Source organism: Gobio gobio (genome assembly GCF_949357685.1).
Source record: "Gobio gobio genome assembly, chromosome: 3".
NCBI classification, from domain to species: domain Eukaryota; kingdom Metazoa; phylum Chordata; class Actinopteri; order Cypriniformes; family Gobionidae; genus Gobio; species Gobio gobio.
The window spans coordinates 37,988,960-38,010,445 of NC_137099.1; the positions used below are offsets into that span (position 1 = coordinate 37,988,960).

Genomic DNA, 21,486 nt, shown 5'->3' on the forward strand with positions numbered 1-21,486 from the left:
TACAATATGAGCAAATTAAAATTGAACTAATTTCCAAGATCTAAACGGCCACTTTGTTATCTCGCCTGCCTCCAGCGCTGCCTCATCCTGCTTTGCATCCTTTGATATTGAGAGCTGAACCATTCTGCAGCATGGCTGCCTGTGGATCCTCTGGGGAAAGGTAAATGCTGCAGAATCGTACCGTTCTTGGTATCACTGGTCTTCACTTCACTGAGGCAGATCTACTTCTTCTGTTGGCCTAAATAAAGCAGCTATGGGCCTTGTAAATGTGTCAATATTTGTGGTTCTGGTCTAATAATAGCAGTAAACGTTGGAGCATAAATAGTTGGAGCAATACTGATAAACAATAAATAAATAGATATGTGTTTCTTCACATTTGGACACTCTTATATCCCAGGGCATTTTTCTTTTTCTTTTTTTGAAAAACAATTTCAATATTATTATCATTATTTTAATTTTTTTTGTTATATCTTTTAACATTTATTTCAATCTTTGAAAATGATATACAGTGAGGAAAATAAGTATTTGAACACCCTGCTATTTTGCAAGTTCTCCCACTTAGAAATCATGGAGGGGTCTGAAATTGTGAGAGACTGTGAGACCAGAAATCACAATGTATGATTTTTTAACTATTTATTTGTATGATACAGCTGCAAATAAGTATTTGAACACCTGTCTATCAGCTAGAATTCTGACCCTCAAAGACCTGTTAGTCTGCCTTTAAAATGTCCACCTCCACTCCATTTATTATCCTAAATTAGATGCACCTGTTTGAGGTTGTTAGCTACATAAAGACACCTGTCCACCCCATACAATCAGTAAGAATCAAACTACAAACATGTCCAAGACCAAAGAGCTGTCCAAAGACACTAGAGACAAAATTGTACATCTCCACAAGGCTGGAAAGGGCTACAGGGAAATTGCCTTTTTTTTGGTGAAAAAAGGTCCACTGTTGGAGCAATCATTAGAAAATGGAAGAAGCTAAACATGACTGTCAATCTCCCTCGGACTGGGGCTCCATGCAAGATCTCACCTCGTGGGGTCTCAATGATCCTAAGAAAGGTGAGAAATCAGCCCAGAACTACACGGGAGGAGCTGGTCAATGACCTGAAAAGAGCTGGGACCACCGTTTCCAAGGTTACTGTTGGTAATACACTAAGACATCATGGTTTGAATTCATGCATGGCACGGAAGGTTCCCCTGCTTAAACCAGCACATGTCCAGGCCCGTCTTAAGTTTGCCAATGACCATTTGGATGATCCAGAGGAGTCATGGGAGAAAGTCATGTGGTCAGATGAGACCAAAATAGAACTTTTTGGTCATAATTCCACTAAACGTGTTTGGAGGAAGAAGAATGATGAGTACCATCCCAAGAACACCATCCCTACTGTGAAGCATGGGGGTGTTTTTCTGCACATGGGACAGGGCGACTGCACTGTATTAAGGAGAGGATGACCTGGGCCATGTATTGCGAGATTTTGGGGAACAACCTCCTTCCCTCAGTTAGAGCATTGAAGATGGGTCGAGGCTGGGTCTTCCAACATGACAATGACCCGAAGCACACAGCCAGGATAACCAAGGAGTGGCTCTGTAAGAAGCATATCAAGGTTCTGGCGTGGCCTAGCCAGTCTCCAGACCTAAACCCAATAGAGAATCTTTGGAGGGAGCTCAAACTCCGTGTTTCTCAGCGACAGGCCAGAAACCTGACTGATCTAGAGAAGATCTGTGTGGAGAAGTGGGCCAAAATCCCTCCTGCAGTGTGTGCAAACCTGGTGAAAAACTACAGGAAACGTTTGACCTCTGTAATTGCAAACAAAGGCTACTGTACCAAATATTAACATTGATTTTCTCAGGTGTTCAAATACTTATTTGCAGCTGTATCATACAAATAAATAGTTAAAAAATCATACATTGTGATTTCTGGATAGTTTTTTTAGATTATGTCTCTCACAGTGGACATGCACCTACGATGACAATTTCAGACCCCTCCATGATTTCTAAGTGGGAGAACTTGCAAAATAGCAGGGTGTTCAAATACTTATTTTCCTCACTGTATACATGTTTACAATTGTTATAATCTAAAGAGTTCAAAAAGTATTGCCCTACATTTGTAGCATAATTTCCACCCCATCAAATAATCTTTCCATATTTTTTTGTTCTTTTTTCAAAAGTTACTATAGATCTTTACCAAGAAATCAGGATAAAGCAAATTCAGGCTAAATATTAGGCTACTTGGGATTTTTTGTTTAGTTGTGTGTGTTGGGATACATAAAAAGCTAGCTGTGAAATTAGCCTTAACAAGACAAAGGAGTCTGGCATTTTATTCCAAAACCTCTGAAACACAATATATTACTTGAGATGTGGTGGACAAGGCTCTGTCGTATTTTTTATTTTTTTTTAATGACTTTCAGGGGTAAAAAAGACACAATTCTCCTGTGACATATGTATATCCATTGTCAGACATTATTATGGAACAAATAATATAAACTGTTTTAAAAAAAAGACTACATTTTTTACTTCACATTTGTAAAATAGAAGTTGATTTTGTTTACAACAGATCTACATAAAAGTAAGAACCCTCATTAATGATTGATCCACTGGCGTTGTTTTCCTTGCTAGGAATGCTGCCAAACGCCTATACCGATTTTAAAAGATGAGGTCCTGCACACAGACCTTGTTTCTCTGCATCACAATAAGGACGAAAGGCTGCTGGGGAAGCTCCGAAGCTCTCTGGGAATGGCCCTGTTACTGGAGAAGGTGTCTGGAGTCAGAGAGAAACAGATCAATGCCTGTAATGTTGTGGCTGTAGAGAATTACTAACCTCTGAGGAGCAAATTTAAATAAAAGTAAAACTAGTGTGTGTGTGGGTGTGTGTGTGTGAGAGAGAGAGAGGGAGGGAGAGAGAGAGAGAGAGAGAGAGAGAGAGAGAGAGAGAGACTTCAGAAAGATATCTACTATCTTACATTTATGATGTGTATAAGTATGTGTGCGTGTGTGTGCGTGTGTACCACTTAACTCAGTCTCGTCTGGCTGCTCTCCTGGGCCTTGGCGAGTCTTTCAGTGTGGAGTCTAAAGTCCAAGACAGAGTGTTTAAGGACTGCTATGGTTTGGAGCATAGAAACGATCAAATGATTTAGGCTGCACACTGGAGGGAGATAGTGAGAGAAAGAGGGAGAAGGAGAAGCTTTTAATGTATCTCTTAAGCTATCAGTTCCATGGAGACAGACAGATTGAAAACATCCTCTCACATTTTATCAGCCGTATGTGTCCATATTTTAATTGGTCATTTTTAGGGATATGCATCTGCATGTGTATTTTGACCAACAATTTAAAACAATATTTATACAAGATAAAAAGAAAATTAATTTCGAATAGATGGAATTCTAGAATATGTGAACATGATTGAAAAGTGCTGTCATACCCTACCGTTCAAAAGTTTGGGGTCTGTAGTATGATTTTTGAAAGAAGTCTCTTATGTTCATGTTGCATTTATCTGATTCAAAATACAATAAAACAGTATTATTGTGAAATATGTGTTTTCAATTTTAATATATTTTAAAATGTAATTTATTCCTGTGATGGCAAAGCTGTTTCAGCAGCCATTATCCCAGTCTTCTGAGTTCTAATGTGTGGATTTGCATTTTTATTAAACATTTTTATTATTATCAATGTTGAAAATTGTTGTGCTGCTTTATATCTTTGTGGAAACCATGATATTTCTGTTCCAGGATTGTTTGATGAATGGAATGTTTAATTTGAAATAGAAATCATTTCTAACATTATAAATGTCTTAACTGTCATTTTTGATAAATTCAATGCATTGATGATTAAAAGTAGATTTAATTCCTTTTAAAGCTGCAATATGTAACATGTTTTGTGTAAAATATCCAAAAAACACTAGGCTAGTGTTATATATTTTGTTCAGTTGAGTACTTACAATATCCCAAATGTTTCCAACTATTTGGAAATCGTGAGAAATTTGCTATTTTAACCAAGGAACCGGGACGTGTGAGGGAGTCGCCTGTCAATTGCGTCATATTTGCGTTACCCTCTGTTTTTATTTTTATTTTGCAGAAACGCTTTACTCTTACTGCAGTGTGCAACAAGTGTCATAGCAGCCAGAGAGTGAACGCACAGAGTTTGCATAACATAATTTTCAACACACTCAGATGTATCAATAACTTGTGACCGGAAAAGTGGAAATGGAGCCAGCGACTGTGGCATAATAAAAGTCCCGCTGCTCGCTCGCGAGTGTTGCATTCATCTTATTAACAATCGCTCCAGCAGCCTTGCTCAGCTCCCACAACACTCGGTCCTGCTCTGCTTCATACTACAGTAACGTTAATAATCCATGAACATTATTTCTGTCCGAGTCCTATCCTGATTCTTTTCCACTGGCTGTGAGGTGAAGACCACATGTCCCAAGATTCAGGGCTCAAACGTGGTGTCATCAAGCTACACATTTGTTTTGAATAGGCGACCTCTAGTGGATGAAAAAGTTACATATTGCACCTTTAGCCATCTGAGCCTCACACTTGGCTCCTTCATAGTCAAAAGTGACCGAAGCCTTGAAATGTTACTTTTTTATTTTCAGTAAAATCAATGCAATACGTTTTTGTTCAATAATATTCTCTCTATTTGGCAGTCTTGATATTTTAGTCACTCCTTCATTGCAGTATTAATATTTGGCTAATTCATAGTTTGTAACACCAAAAGATTCTCAGAGTTTTCGTATTTTTTCCGTATTTCCCATTCATTTTCTATGTTCCTTTCTATGTTGTTTTCTATGTTCCTTGTCCAAATGAACAAAGTGTGACTTTTTTTCAACTCATGCATTTCAACATATCCAAATCATGTCCATCTTTCTTTTTTTTCACATTGCTAATGCACCAAAAGTCACCAAGTGTCATCCCATGAAGCAAAACTATTTAAAAGTTCAAAACGGTAGTGAGCTCACATATAATACTACAAATAAATAGTACAATATTACATTTCTCAAGTTCTAAAGCCTTCTTCGAGCTTGCGTGTGGGGGCGTTCCAGCAAATATTGATGTAAATAATTGTGATTCATTTGATTAAATAACTGGCAATTACAATTTGAAAGCCCTAATTAGAAATATGTCTGTTTGTATTATCACTAAACTCTGGAACGCACCGGCTTAACTTTTCTCTTATGTTCCCCACACAGCCTGCAGACCTGGATTCTACAAAGCCTTTGCAGGAAACATCAAATGCTCAAAGTGTCCCCCGCACAGTTCCAGCCACACCGATGGTTCGGCACAGTGTCACTGCGAGAAGAGCTACTACAGATCCAGCAAGGACCCTCCCACCATGGCCTGCACACGTTAGTCAGCCTACTCCTTTGATTCCATTCTTATCCCCTTTGTTCCAGTTTAAATTTGAATGTGCTATAAATGCAATAACAAAACTGCACATTTGAATGTCCAAAGTGGTTACAGCATAACAAAATAGTTTAAATAGACAAATAATATTTAAGCATTTTTACACAAGCAAGTGCCTTGTTGTTATGACTCAGTGATTTTTGCACAAATGCAGTCAAATGCTCCGAACAAACATACAATCCTCCAACACAATCCAGGACACCATTAAAATAAACCATCCACTTGTTTCCAACACTGGGATCTGTACAGAGTCAATGATCTATAACTATTTGTTGATGTCTTGCTCTGGAAGCAGTCATATGCTAATGTGTTTGCCCATGTGACATCACAAATCAAATATCGAATACATAATATCGAAACAAACTGTTTTTGGAGCTTGATTAAATAAATGCTTTGTTTATAATGCGAAGGATGTTTTAAGCTATACTTGCAGGATTTTTTAATAGTACAAAAACCTCTTATATGTCAAAAGTTCAAGGCAAATTTCTCATGACATTTACAGTACCATCTATAACTGAGATGCAAGATGACTCCAGCTATGGTTGTGTGATATGAGAGAGAACAAGCCAGCGATCTGTTGCGTGGCACAGTGATGTGAAAGTTTTCACAGCTACCCAGAAGAGAAATAAATATATAAAAGATTAAGATAAGATTAAAAAGGTAAAGATAAGTATCAGTGCAAAACAAGAAAGACACAGACTAAAGTCAGATCACTCTAATTGTCTCATCATTGTCATTCTCTTTTCTGTTTCTTCTCTTCTTCTCTTTCTCCTCTATTGTTTCTGATTCTATTGATCAGAATTTCTCTTATTTCAGTCATCTGCTTCATCATCCTGTTCTCATTCCCTCCTTCTGCCCCCCATCGTGCTTACTCAAATTATTCACCAAACTCAATCTTTTCAACACCAGCAGCAATCTGCATTAAAAACAGGAGAGGAGGAATAATTACTTCCTTGTTATTCACGAGTGGGTGCAATTATCATTAACTATGATAATCATGTCTAGGACATATTCTCATTATCATCATTAGCTGAGTCTGGGAAACAGCAGATAAACGCAGACTTTCCTGTATCTGGCTCTGAGCCGGGGTTCTATAGGAAGCAGAACCAGGGTACTAGAGCAGAGACATTTGTATATCAGCTTAACCAGAAGGAGGGCATGAAAGAGAGATGGCAAAAGCTCTCGTGTGATTTTTAAGGCATTAGTGGGATACATTAGTTAAAGCATATGCACATTTTTGAGAGAGGGAAAAAAGATAAAAACTGTTAATCTGCATAACATTTTCTGCAACAGGCTTTTTTTTTTTTCTCTCAGCATGATTTCTGCCAGCATGATAATTATGGTTGCTAATGTGTCAGGTGTCTCTCCTTTCAGGACCGCCCTCCTCCCCTCGAAATTTGGCTTTTAACATCAATGAAACCGCCCTCTTCCTGGAGTGGACTCCGCCCAGTGACACAGGTGGTCGGAAGGATATAACCTATAATGTCTTATGTCTTCGATGCGGGACTGATGGACAGGCCTGCGAGCCATGCAACAGCAATGTGCGCTTCGTACCCAAACCCACAGGCCTCGCAAGCACCTCTGTTGTGGTCCAGGACTTTGTTGCACATGCCAACTACACATTCCAAATCGAGGCTCTGAATGGAGTGTCAGGCTTGGGCAGATCCAGACAGCTTGCCAACATCACCGTGAGCACAGAGCAGGCTGGTGAGTAGAGCTGTTTTAAAACTGAACTGACATCAGTTAATCATAGAAAGTCTAGGCTCTTTTATGTGCAAAGTTATGTTATGATGATCACGGACAAGGCTCACATTACAGAGGAATATAGGAATGGACTAAATAGATTTGTGCATGTGATTCTGATTAATTAAAAATGATACATTATTAAAATATAAAAAAGAAATCTGACACATTAATAAAGTTATACCAGCATAACTGGTATATTGTAGGGAGGGCTTCTTAGGAGGACAACTGGGAGTGTTGTTCTGCAGCCTATGTCCTCCAACAACTCATGAAAAAAGTATTTAAGGCAAATTACTTATAAATAACAAGTTCCGTCAAGGAACTCTAGATGGCGCAGGCTGATGGGTCCTTAATGCAACCTGATGATGTTAACTACTGTACATGGCACAAGCTGACTGGTTCATGTTGCATCTGCTCAACATTTAAATAGCTGGTTAGCATTCACTATATCAGTTTACAGTGCACTTTCAGAGTTCCTCTGAAACCTTCCACCTCCCCCAGCTCCACCTGTATAGATCTGCTATGGGTAATTTTATATGCTACTTGTGCTGAAGCAGTATGTCTTACATCCTCACAGCAGTGTATCGGTGTATGTATTGGCAGTGGTATGTTCCTGTACTTGCTCTACAGGAGAAGCGTAGCAGATCTATTCTGCCAAGCCCAAATACATTAACATTGTCATATCCATTGCCATGCTCAAAAAATCTTCACGATAGAAACTAGTATACTATTCAAAAGTTTGTTGTCAGTTTTAAATAAATGCTGTTATTTTAAACGTTCTTATATTTTCAATTAAAACAAACCTGAAAAAATATATCACAGTTTACACAAAAATATTAAGCAGCATAACTAAAAGTTTTTTGATAATAAATGTGTTTTTTTTTTTTTTTAAGTGTTTATTGTGCACCAAATCAGCATATTAGATTGAAAATTCAGCTTTGCCACCACATAAATTAATTCCATTTTAAAATATATATATTTTTAATTATTTTATTAAATATTTGTTTTTTAATAATTTTGCAGACAGCATCTTGACTGGTTAAATTAAAAACTCTCATTCCAGCCTCTATCTCCTGATGTTCTGGGCCATAGACCTGCTAGCATGTTTCCCCAGTCTGTAAAAAACAAACCATTGGCAGAACGTATTCATAACTATTGCCATCCTGGCCAGACTCTCATCGTTCATCATGATAATGATGATAACTGCAAATTTCATTTCATCCTGGAGAGGCATTGTCTCAGCACATCAAATGCGGGATGTCTCCTGGCCTAAGCTCAGTTTCACACTAATAGAGACACACAGCTTTATCTAAAAGCCTGCTGTCTTCCTCTATCTGGATTCCGTATCCGCAGATATGACCAAACTTCATTATTAGAATCTGCCCAAGTCTCCGCAGGACAGCTCTCCCGACTCTCAGGACGTATTCTCACACCGTATTTATCAATTTCTCTCTGTGTGCCCATTTCCTATGCTCTGACTGAGGATTCACTGCTCACTTTCATTGGCTGGATTGTGCTTTGGAAAAGCAAAGAAAGTCAAATGTTTCCTAATTTTTGGGTTATCCAGGTGTTTCCTTCAAAAGAACAGTGTGAAGTAGGATTTGTTGCATGAAGTGCTGCAACATGATGAATGATGGGGGAAGTGTGAGAGGTCAAAAGTTATAGTTGGACAAGGTGGTCTTATACTCTGATGTTGAGGTAATTTTACTCTTTGGAAAGAACAGAGCTCATCCGCATAGTGAGAAACAAAGATTGATTGATTGATGATCAATCTCATTCATCACAGTGAAGAGCTTCACACCCTTCCTTCAAGTCTTCAATCTACCACCAGTGGAGAGGGAAGGAGATGCAGAGTGTAGGGAAGAAATGGAGCTGCAAAGTGTAGCATCTAAAATATTCAGAGCCATTTTAGAGTGCGATGAAGTTGAGTTTCATTGATTTAGAGCAGGGACTGATTTAAATGGATAGAAACTAAATTTTAATTCTGTCATCATTTACTCACCCTCAAACCAAACTTTTATTAATTTCTTTCTTCAGCAGAACAAATAAGAAAATGTTTTGAAAAATGTTTTTGCCCTTATGATAAAAGTCAATAACAGTGTTGTAGTTGAGACAAGCTTATTCGAGTCCTGGCCATGATGGTACTGTGCAATCCATACAAAAATTATTTGCGAATGATTCGCCTAAAATACTAAGGAGATTCTTCAGAAACATCAAACGCATGTTTGATTACAGAAGATTACTGTCTGGAAATAAACTGAAATGAAACACAGAAAACACAGGCACATGAATGAAAACACAATGTTGTGACCCTGACAGCCGACACCTGAGTAGGTTGAGTCTGATTCTAGAGTCCAAATGCTCCCGAAGCCATGAAAAGACAAAGACCATGAATATTGATTACATATCTTATTTTGTGCTTTACACAAGAAGAATGTCATATAGGTTTGAATTGAAATGACAAGAGGGTGTGTAAATGTATTTCTATTTACATAATCGATGATGGTATTAAATTAATTATGATTGATGTACAAAATCAAATGATTGACATTGCATAATTTATGTATTTGTTTATTTAAAAAATCAACAACAACAACAAAATCAATTAACTGTGAACATGTTCCACTAGGTTTGAAAAACAGAAAGTGTCCAAACACACGCTGTCATTCTGAAGAGTATATCTGTTATAATTTAAAACCTAACAAACATAAATTAGTTTGCTTGAAAAATCTGAAAGGTCTGCTTATTTAATATTCTGCTACTTGATTTGATGCTTTATTTAATGCAATAAGTAGAAGTTTAGGTTCCTAAATATTAGGAAATGTGTAAAAGTTCCACATAATAGTTGGATTATTCAATGGCATGTTTACAATAGCTTCAATAATGGCAGTGCACACAGTACTTATACACAGCTATTCTACATCTACACAAATGTAACCCTAATGCTATACATTTTACAACATCCTCTACTGAAGATCACATCAAAGTAGCCCTAGTTAAAACCAACTCATTACAATATATCTCAGTAAGATTTGTAGTACAGTGAATTTTTCTCTCCGGTGTCTATTTAGCCCTAAATCAAATGTTAATAGAGATCAGAGTGACCCTGGGATTGTGATGGGCTCTGCGGAGAACCCCACAAGGGTGATGATGGGGCAAGGGGCCAACAAACCTCCAGTTCCTCCACCCATACTAACCAGGAGCAGTGCAGTATTAATGAGCTGGAGGTTCTTGCCACGGAGAGGGCTAAGCCAAAGAATCATGATTCAAGAGAGCCAAACAAGCCTTTATGGTGAACTCTCACTGCCACTCAGAGATATTCATATTTCATCAAACATATCAGACCATCAGCTCCTCACAGAGTGATTGAAGCATGTTTAATAGATCTGAAACTTCTCTATCCCTCTGTGAACCCCTACTAACCCGAACTGGTTAGTTGAACACAAAAGTCTTCAGTTAATTTGCAGAAGTTGTCGAAGTGTTTCATATACTGTGTGTACTTTTTTTATACAATAAAATGTTGTTGTTGTTTTTTTTTTTCATAATGCACAGAGTCAACTGTAAATAAAACAGCTTTGCAGGTTAATTTTAAATTAAGGTGTAACAACTCTGGCCCTGTTGTGTTGTGTTTTTGTAATTTTTATTAAACATAGTTTTTATAATTATATAATAATTTATATAATATTTTTTTTGCAGTTTTAGTTTTAGTTTTTTTAGTACATCAAGTTCACTAAATTAAAATTATTATTATTATTTTTTATCTTGGCAAATAGCTGAGATAAAATACATTAAAGTTACTATTACTAGTTTTATTTTATTTCAGTTTAAAGTTTAAGGGATGAACGTTTATTTTTATTTTTATTATTATTAAAAAAAAATCTGTTGACTCTATGAACTCTGGGTGGGACATGGTTTACCAAACTGATGCTTGGGAAACCTGTTAAAAACTTTGTTTTTCCAATTTTTGTGCAATTATCATTGCTCCTGCTAATGGCACAGAAATGACAAACTGCAACTTTAAATAAGCTCAGCCAGTAGGGGCTTAAAGCTCCCAGTATGATGTAACTGTACAGTAATGTGAATGTGTTAAGCACTATGGTGGAGTTTTCAATGCATTTTTGGTCAACGCACTGTGCAGTCATTCACTGTAAAAAATAAAGCAATATTGGGGTTGGAAGGTGTTGTTTGACCCAGACATGTCTTTTAGAAGAAGCCTATAGCCAGAGTAAGTTACAGCACACAAATATTGTCAGACTGAATTTTTATGTTAGAAATACTAGTGGGGAACTGAAAGTTTTACATTAACATTAATGCTGCTGAAGACACTATGTGCTGCTGCTGCTGCTTTTAGATGGGTGGGTGGATGGCATGTTTTAGGTATGTGTGTGTGTGTGTGTGTGTGTGTGTGTGTGTGTGTGTGTGTGTGTGTGTGTGTGTGTGCGTGTGTGCGTGCGTGCGTGCGTGCGTGCGTGCGTGCGTGCGCGCGCGCGCGCTGCATGACATATCAAATGTAAATGTTCTCTCCAGGGGCTGAGAGGCTACATGTTGTGCTGTTCCTAACTCTGAATTATTTTTTTTATTATTATTATTTTTAGGCTTTGGATAGAATCGTCAAAAGCAAGTTGTCAGAATGTTTGTGGGCTTGCATAATGTCAGAGAAATTCTAAATTACACAACACACACACACACACACACACACACACACATGTTTGGACACATTGATATATGCATGCATATCCATGTGTACCTGCACACTTTGCTGACACATTGGCAGGCCGACAAGACAAGCATGCGCACACATCCCCCCCCCCCCCCCCCCGAGTCCTCCAGCGTTTATACCCGTTCACTCACAAGCATTTCTGCCAGCAGTGCAGGTTTTTAACAGGTTAATTCTCTGAAACAGCTTACCGATGCTGCCACCTGTTTCTAGGGGTGCTAATGTTTTGTCACGTAACCTTTTTCCCACACCATGCCTGCAAAAAAATTCAACTTAGATTTTCTGGTCTTAGCTGGTTTGAGCTGGTCTTAGCACCCAAAACCCATTGAAAACCAGCCAACAGCATTTTCCCCCAGCATGGGATTCCAAAAAATTATCATAATAACAACAATTATCACATAATCATGTCATAGTTGCTAGCTGGTGCTATGATAAACTGTGATAAATTGGTATTGGTCAACTCTGTCCTGTACTTTATGTATGTATTTTAGTGGAAAATTAAAAGGTTACCGGTAAATGGTCAAATATTGCTTTTTGGGATGCTGGTTTGCTGATTTCCCCATCTGTCTTTTTAACTAGCTGAACATATATCAAGATTTCATTCTTCAATCAGTTTCATTAGTTGTTTCTATGAACATGACTGAATGGTCATGTTGGTCTGGCACTATCCAAGATAAATATTTCAATATGATGGTTTGTTCACAGATGTTCATGTTGGGTTGTTACCATTGTAAATGTTTGTAATGTTAATAGCCTTGCTATACTAACTTTACGTGGCTAATCAAATCACAGCAATAGTTCTGTAAAGAAAAGAATCTAGGGAATTACAACAGTATTTCTGCTGTCTTTGTGTGATTTTCCATCCATATCTGTAGCCTCCTCATTTTCTCACATCTGTCTATACTTATCCGCATAATTTCAGACCAAATCAATTCCAGGCGGCGTCTGTTATTTTGATGAAAGTCGCACTCTCAGATGCTCTGGTATAAAAATGTCCGTTGCACTGAAATATAGAGGCTATTTAATAAAAAGCTTTTCTCATAAAGAGAAATGTGTAAAGAAATCGTAAATTATTCAAGCTTTGTTCATCACCAATAAGACCCACACTAATAAAATGGCAATCAAAGATATTAAACTAGCTGGCCAAATCTCATTTTAAAAAATTACTCAGCCAGACGCAATCTACTTTAGCGATGAGACTGCGCATGAAAAAAAGACAAATAATGCACTATGATATTGTAATTCAAATACACACTATTCCAAACGTACAAAACTTTAATAAAGAAAAGGGAAAATAAATTGCAAAATTTAAAGTTATTGCGTTTTGCATGCTGGCAATTGCCAGCAATCTCTTGTCAGATAAGTTACTTTATTTAGATCCATAGTCATTTAGATTCTTTAATGCTGTGATGTTTACACTGCTTCCTCAAGCAGTCCTCATTCAGACAATATGGCCCATGAGTACTGACCGAACACCCTCATCCCTCAGTCGTTTGTCATTTATTTAACATTAAATCCCAGTGTGTTTTAGGGGCTTTTAGCCACAGTGGCCTCGACGGAGCCCTTCATTGTCAGTTTTAGACAGAGCTGGGAGGCTCGGAGCACCTCAGACCAGCGGTAGGGGATAGATAAGTGACAGGGGGTTGGGTTGTGTGTGTGTGTGTGTGTGTACCTGGTATACCCTACATTATGGGGACCCATATTTCTATGTCCTTACAAGGATAAGAATACCAGTAAATTTTGACCGTATGGGGCATTTGGTTAAGCTGTTTGCAGCTTATTAATCAACCAAAATGAAGTGTTTTGAAAATCCAAAAAGTCTGAAAGTTTTCTGTGATTGGTAGGTTTAGGGGTAGGGGTAGTGTAGGGCAGGGATGGGATGGGCAACTTCGGTCCTGGAGGGCAACTGTCCTGCACAGTTTAGCTCCAACTGTATGCGAGGGAGAGAGAGAGGGTGAGAGTATGTCTTGAATGCATCTGAGGCCAAAATGTCTATAGCCCTTACTGAGCCGGGCAGGGGCAAAGACATAAACTGACACTTTGCGGTCCCCCAGGGATAGACGGATAGATGGAAAGATACAAGGAAACGGGGAAAGGGAAAAGAGGAGGGTGACTGTCTCCATTTTGACAGACTGTGTGCCACAGAACACAGAGACAGACATCCAGACTTCTGACCCCCACGGCAGCCCTGAAAGCACTCGGGACTATGCAGAGCTTTCTTACTCCCCTGAAGGGCTTTATAATGGAGAGTTAACTGCACTGTATATTTGCAAGTGAGTGGCAGGCTGATGGTGATTATTATACAAACATATTGTTTGAATGGTGGAATGCTAATGGATATGTGCTGGGCAATGTCAATGAATCAGAGAACTGAGACACAAAAACTGTAGCTATTTTGGTGCCATCTGTCTCTCTCTCTCTCTCTCTCTCTCTCTCTCCCCCCCCCCCCCCCCACATTTTTTCTGTTTTTGTTTTCCATAGCAAATTTAAGAGAATGATGGATGGATTGCAATTCTTGTACAATTTCTGTCAACAACACACACAGAGTGAAATGGCAGTCACCTGTTTCAACTCTAATGAAGATTTATTTGCTAGTCCACTGATAGCACTGGCAAAACGGCATATTAATATGCAATTATGAACTTAATAAGCCCAGCTTAATCCTGTCAGACATCATAATGATTTCGTCCTTCTGATTGTAGTCTATCAAAATGGGAAATTGGCCTCCTCAGTTTGTGCCTATTCAGATGTTTATGTAATTTGGTGCGATTTCCTGTGATCAGACCCAAGCAAAAGTCCTGCATAGAACTTGTACTTTTAAAGTATTTTTCTTAAATGACATAAGTACATTTGTAAAAAGTGCACTTTGTAATAAAGTGTGATAAGAAACATGTAAGTGTGGCATTGTATTTAATTAATGTTATATTATCTGCAAGTACTTTTTTTAATTATACTTTTAATATTTGAACACTATAAGTGCATTTTCAATACAATTAATCACACTTCTTTTTCACAAGGAGATACCTAAAACAATAATTACCTAGTTCTGGCAGCACAGACTGATAGGTCCTTAACTCATTATAGCGATCACATCATTATCTACATAGCGCAGCTGATTGGTTGCTTTGGCATTAGCAGCCAATGAACTGTGGCTCAACATTCAAATACTGGTAGTGTTGCTGTTAGCAGTCTGCAGCGTGCTTTCAGAAACCCTCCACCTTCCCCAGCTCCACCTGTATAGAACTGCTACTGGGGTTAATTGTATGTTACATGTGCGGCAGCAGCACAGCAATGTCTATGAATGTATTGGCAGTAGAAAGCCTTGGTATTTGCTCAGCAGCATAGCAGATCTATTCCACCAAGACCAAATACATTAACATTGCCATATACATTACATGACAGAACTATGTTAATAGATTTAACCTACAGCTTTGATGAATCCAGTGAAGACAACAGTGGCGAGGCTGCATAAGGGCCAGGGTGCACTTGCCCAGTCAGATTGATGGCTGGTCCACCCAATCAAATGAGACACAAATATTTTATTTTGTTTTTTTTGTGGGAAAGGGGGGGGGGGATATCACGCATACATGACAATAATAATCACTCAAATACATGAATTAAACTTTGTAGCATGTATGTGGATGCTGGTCAAGCATGAAACCAAGATTAATTTAAATTCTGAATTTATTATAAAATATTGCCTAGAAAGCCTGCAAAAAACCCCCCAAAAAAAGCAATTCCTTTATAATCACTCAAAAGCTGTCACTCATCTTAGTTATGACGCGATCTCACAAAGTTCCGTTATAATCAAGGAAGCTGTCTAGACTGCACAATAAATCTCTTATTTACATTATGTCTACACTTTGTTATAATGAGAGGATTTGAGAATGTGCAGAACTCTAGCCTAGAAATCTAGACGCACCCTAGCGGCAGCAAATCTAATTTGCAGCCAGGGTAGTCTAGCAACTCTCCATAGACTTGCGAGCTGGAAAAACCAAACACTGGTCAGGCCAATCACATCATGTATAGAGTCGGTGGGTGGACTTAACATAATGACGGCTCCGGGGTTCCGGGGCTACTTGTAAACAAAGAAGCTGGCGAACGGCGGTCTTTCAAATCGGCTTTGGCTGTGACTGGAAGACTTGGAGTTAAGCTTTTCTTTGAGAAAAGAACAAAGAACGGCACTGAAGTCATTCTTAAGAAAGCAAGATGTGTTCGGAGTTTTGCCGACCGGATACAGCGAAAGTTTAATCTATCAACTTGCTCCGCTTCACGTTGCTCTGGTTGATTGTAGCGCTATCCAATTGCGTGCAGAGGGAATTTGAAAGACAACTGTTTATCCCACACCTCGGATTGAGCCCTGTCAATTGTGAGTTCACAGACCCAACATCTTCATGTGGGTCTGGCTTGTCAGGCTAGCAGAACTCTGCACTGGACAAAAACTGAGTGGTGAGTTGCTTCTAACTTAAACACCTCTAATTGGCCATTGCGTTCAAGAAATAAACAGACATGTCTGTGATTGGCTACATTGCTATACACAGCAAAAAAAAAAAAAAAAAAATAGAAACCATTGATGCTCTACAGACCGCAAACACATATCGCCAAATCCCCAATATGCTATTATTACAGAGAAAACTGATCCTAGACCAGCAGTTCTAAAAGCAATTAGAAGCAGGTTCTTGGTTAATTTATGAATGGATTTTGTTGTTTTCATGAAACTGGCTGGTTGACAATAAATCCCATTTAACTAATCTTAATTGTCAAATTATTTTTATCCCATTTCTTGTAAAATGATGTAATTTGAGAGTAGGAGGCTTTGAGGTCCACCCTATTTCACCAAGGTCCACTCACTTTAAAATGTCTGGCCTTGCCACTGGTAGACAGCCTTAATCTGTTGTGGCACGACACAAAGTGATGGGATAACAGTAATGCCCAGTGTAGACACAGTGTTATTGTAAAGTGTAACCAATTAATTTTGTAATGCTATAATGCTGAAAGCTACACATAACAGTGTTGTACTCTCAGCTCCGTGTTTACTGTGTAGAATTTTCCATCAAAATCATCTCAGAAAAGTCTGTGTGAGCAACTTTGCATTTGTTCATGGACATGCACTGAAGGACTTTTCCATAAGCTATTTTTGGTTTTAGTTGTGCAAGGTGTTTTCATTGGTGGTCATGGTGGACCAAGTCTTGTCAGCAGAATAAAACATGTTTTTTTAGTCTGAAATTCAGACATGTAATTCAGAACATAGATCTTTCCCGTGGATGTTTTCAGTGGATGTTTGGACTCTTCTTCTGTTATTATTGTATATTGCAATGATATATTAATCCTTGCAGGCCAAAGGAGTGCTACCTAGGTAATATACATGGATTGTTTATTCATTTTATTTTATTTTTTTGCTTCCTCTGTAGTTTAAGGTAACCCTGCTTCTGTTACAGTAATGTAGAGTACATTCTTTTTCAAGTCATTATTTTCTGTGTTCTAAGGTTTTTTTCACTTTATTCTCTAGACATCTAGCTTTGTGAACATATTTACACTTCTGCAATTTTCTTCTAATCTTTGTTGTTCTGTCTTTACCCAGAGTTGAGAGAAAAGGGGGATTAGAGAGCCTATTTGTGGTATTTTTACCATCTCCTTCCCTCACTCTCTCACTTTCTCTCTGTGTCTCTCTGATTTTATTTATTTATTTATTTAGCTATTTATTTTTCCTGGCAGTGGGAACAGCTCGAAGTGAAAAATTATGCAATGTACAAATTTTCCCCATGAGGCCAGGTGTTGGCACATAATGGCCCATATAGGTGCCGTAATTAAGATCTGGTTGGACAGGGGAGGGGAACAGAATATCATCTATTTTTTTCTGCACTACAAGACAAATCTGTTAACGGAACTAACAATTATTCCTGGCGACAATCTCCTGCTTCTTTTTTTATTACTTTCTCACTCACTTCCATCCTCTCTCGCTCTTTTCATCTTATTTGTGCTTGTTACAGCTGGCTTAGGAGCTGAACTGAGCTGATGTTTTGATTGGCTTTCCAGTTTTCGAGCACATTGTTTTTCACACAACTGCCGCACCGTCCGTTGTCTTATATTGGAAACATATACATTTCACAATTGTACTGAAACACATGACCACCAGTGAGCTTGAAGAGACAGAGGTGGGACGCTAATTCATGGTGGCTTGTTAATTACCCCTGAACTACAAAAGAGTGAATTAATATTGATTATGATGACCCGGCTCCTTTCAGCTCAAACTGCTTGTGTTCCATGTAGTAATGCCTCACTGCGTTTACCAAAAAGTCAGTTTAATTGAAGCAAATACCAACTGGCCTATAAACAGGCGTTCTGACTCTCAAATCATGCAAACACACACACATAGACTCGTATACTCCCTGTACACACCCCATAAACATGTAACGACCCATGTATCCATGCACACAGTCATTAAAGTAAGAATAAGCATGTGCACATCTCACATGCATTTGTAATCACATGGGCTGCACTCATCCTGTGTTCTGCCTTATCGACTGCATATTTACTGCAGCTGCTTCATTCTCCAGTTAATTGCAGCCGTTTGTGAGCCTCTAAGAGAGCCGCATGTGTATCTGGGGGTGGATGATTTTTGAGTATGTTTAGACAAATACTTGATCGTCTCTCATTATTCATCTCTGAATCTGAATTGGAGTTGTTTTCATTGCTGAGAACAAATCAAACATGGCCTTGTCAAACTCTGTGTTGGATCTTCCCTCTCTCAGAGCACCTGGTAAACTCATTCACCGCCAGAGAGATAAAACTTCATCTGCTGCAAACGGAATGCAAACATTCCACATTTAAATTCAGTCTTACACTATAAAACCGGATTAACCCAGATTGTTAATTCATAACTTGACACCTGACGCACTTAGAAAATGAACTTCATATACTTGATCTTGTTTTTTTTAACCCTTAAATTCCTTGGGTCTTTAGTGACCCGGGACGTCATTCATAACCCTCCTCCTCATTCATTTTTAAAATTAGACATCAACCTTCTTAGTATTCCGCAGTCAATTCATTATAAACAATATAACAAGAAAAAAAAAAATGTTTTACCATACATTTCTGGTAAAAATTGTATAGGGTCATGTTATGATCCAGCTGGGGATTGAACTTGGGTCTCTAGTGTGTGTGTCCTTGATGCTAACCACTCCACCACTGGAGGAGGTTGAACCCAAATGCAGAGGAATAAGGAACAGTAAAACCCCAAAAGTCTGAGTTGAATCTTTCAGATGGAAAAAAAAAAACAAAATAATAGCAACAGTCTTTGTTAGCACTTTAGGGGAATGTGCTACAGGGAAACTCAAACAACTCTCCTTGAGAGGCAATACAAAAAAGGGTTATCCCGACAGAAGAGATCTTCTTAAATATCAGTCCAGAAAGATAAATCCAGAAATCCACAAAAAGGTAACAAAAACAATCCAAGAACAAAACAGACGGCAGGAAAAAAATCTCAAACCCAAAAATTCTTAGGATTGACAACGCTTTGGCTAACATCAGGACTGAACAAGAACAAAAGGCAGTGAGGCCCTAGGGTGCTTTTACACTAGCACTTTTGGTGCGCACCCGGGTTCGATTGACATCAGAGTTCGGTTCGTTTGGATGATGTGAATGCAGTCTTCCGAACTCGGGTGCGCACTCGCTTAAAAAGGGTGGTCTGGGGTTCGGTTCATGTGAACTCCGGTACGGTTCGCTGCTGATGTGAACACAATCGTACTAAATAGCAGAAGTGAACCGCTATAAATGACGTACGATTTGATAAAAATGTGTGTTTGTGTGAGTTTCACTCATTTCCCTGGTGAGCGTGACTGACGTACTGCAAGCAGAGAGCTGTAAATCTAATTTCTGCTCGTCTTCAGCGTTCTTTAGAGCATTTGAAGTACATTCACTGGAGATAAACGCAGGTGCCATTAAGTACTGAAGCTTTGGTAACAAAACCAACAGTTCAGAAACAAAATTATATAAGTGAGGAGCAACGCTATGCATTTTGCCAGCTTCTTGCTCGCTGTCGTTACCAAACAAGATATAAAAGAGATATAGATAGAAATAAATATAGATAGAAATCCGGGTCGCTAAAGACCCAAATTTGTAATAATGATTGGTGAAACATTCATGCATTTAAGGGTTAACAGATTAAATTAGTCCTAATATTAAGGGCACAATTGAATCAACAATTCATTGTATATACACACTACAGTTCCAAAATTAGGGATCAGTAATTTTTTAACAGTTGTGCTCAACATTTTTGGGGAAACCATAATAAAAAAATATATTAAAAAAAACGTTCTAGTGCTTACAATCACTTTTTATTCATTTAATGGATTTTTTTCTTAATGAATAGAATAATTAATTTCTTTAATGATATTGTTAAAAAGGGTTAAATGTTTATGCACCAAAAAATATTCTCTCTCTCCCTCTCTTTCTCTCTCTCAGAGGTGGACAAAGTACACAACTCTATTACTTGAGTAAAAGTACTACAGGTCAAATATTACTCCGTTACAAGTGAAAGTTCTAAAAACAGATTTTTACTTAAGTAAAAGTACAGAAGTATTTATTTTTAAAAGTGCTTAGGTATCAAAAGTAAATTTCCTTTTTTATGTCAATACATTATTTTATTATTGTTGCATTGTTGTATAAGTGCACTCTATGCCATCATGGTGGTTTAAGTCATGGTGCCAGTCAGTGATGCTCCATCTGACATGCTAGCATAAGACTACCTTAAACTAATTTCAATACTTGTATAAAAGTTACAAAGCTCTTTACAAATCTGCTGTCACTTTAAGGCTGTATGCATGGACCCTATACTCTGATACACATCCGATATTCTCCCAACTGTTTACTCTTCTCTTTCTCCCAGACGTTTACATTTTTGAACATTTTATGAGACGTGTCAAGTGTGTGCCAACTAAACTAATCTTTAATATTTTGAGAAAACTGAAACATACTTTGTATGGCCAAGTGTGGCCATGGGTGCACGCACTGCGCAGAGGAACCGTCTTCTTCCATTTTGCTATAAACTGATCAGTATTCAAAAAATGTTGGGAAACTTCACATGACCCTACAAGAGTGATTACTGATAGGCTGTCTGCAAAAAAAAAAAAAAAAACTTTTGAACAAGAAAAAAATCGTCCACTGACTTTCAAAGCTGCTACAGAAACAACTTTCGACTTTGAGGACCTGGAGTAAAAAGTACGATATTTGTCTTTCAAAGTGGAGTTTCCAGAAAAAAAAATACTCAAGTAAAGTACAGATACTCAAAAAGTGTGCTTAAGTACAGTACTCAAGTAAATGTACTTAGTTACTGCCCACCTCTGCTCTCTCTCCCTCCCTCTCTCTCTCTCTCTCTCTCTCTCTCTCTCTCTCTCTCTCTCTCTCTCTCTCTCCCTCCCTCTCTCTCTCCTATTTAATATATATTGTATAATATAATATAATATAATATAATATAACATAATATAATTAATATATTAATAATATATGGATTTAAACCTAAATCTGTCACATGCACACCACAGTTCAATATGTCTGGAGCCTGTACACTAACCACTATGCCACAACTCCACCTACACATTTCTGCTTAGCTGTGGTGAGCTCAGG

The 21,486-nt window shown here is 38.1% G+C and overlaps 1 protein-coding gene across 1 annotated transcript in view; it reads left to right on the plus strand.

Annotated features, from left to right (window-relative positions):
* epha6 (eph receptor A6) overlaps positions 1 to 21,486 on the plus strand; it is a gene marked incomplete at its 3' end in the record, with an annotated part of 193,751 nt that overhangs the window by 152,670 nt on the left and 19,595 nt on the right. The window contains exons 4-5 of the mRNA XM_079813446.1: positions 5,189 to 5,344; positions 6,777 to 7,109. Coding sequence (XP_079669572.1) covers positions 5,189 to 5,344; positions 6,777 to 7,109 — 489 coding nt within the window. The remainder of the gene's footprint in view (positions 1 to 5,188; positions 5,345 to 6,776; positions 7,110 to 21,486) is intronic.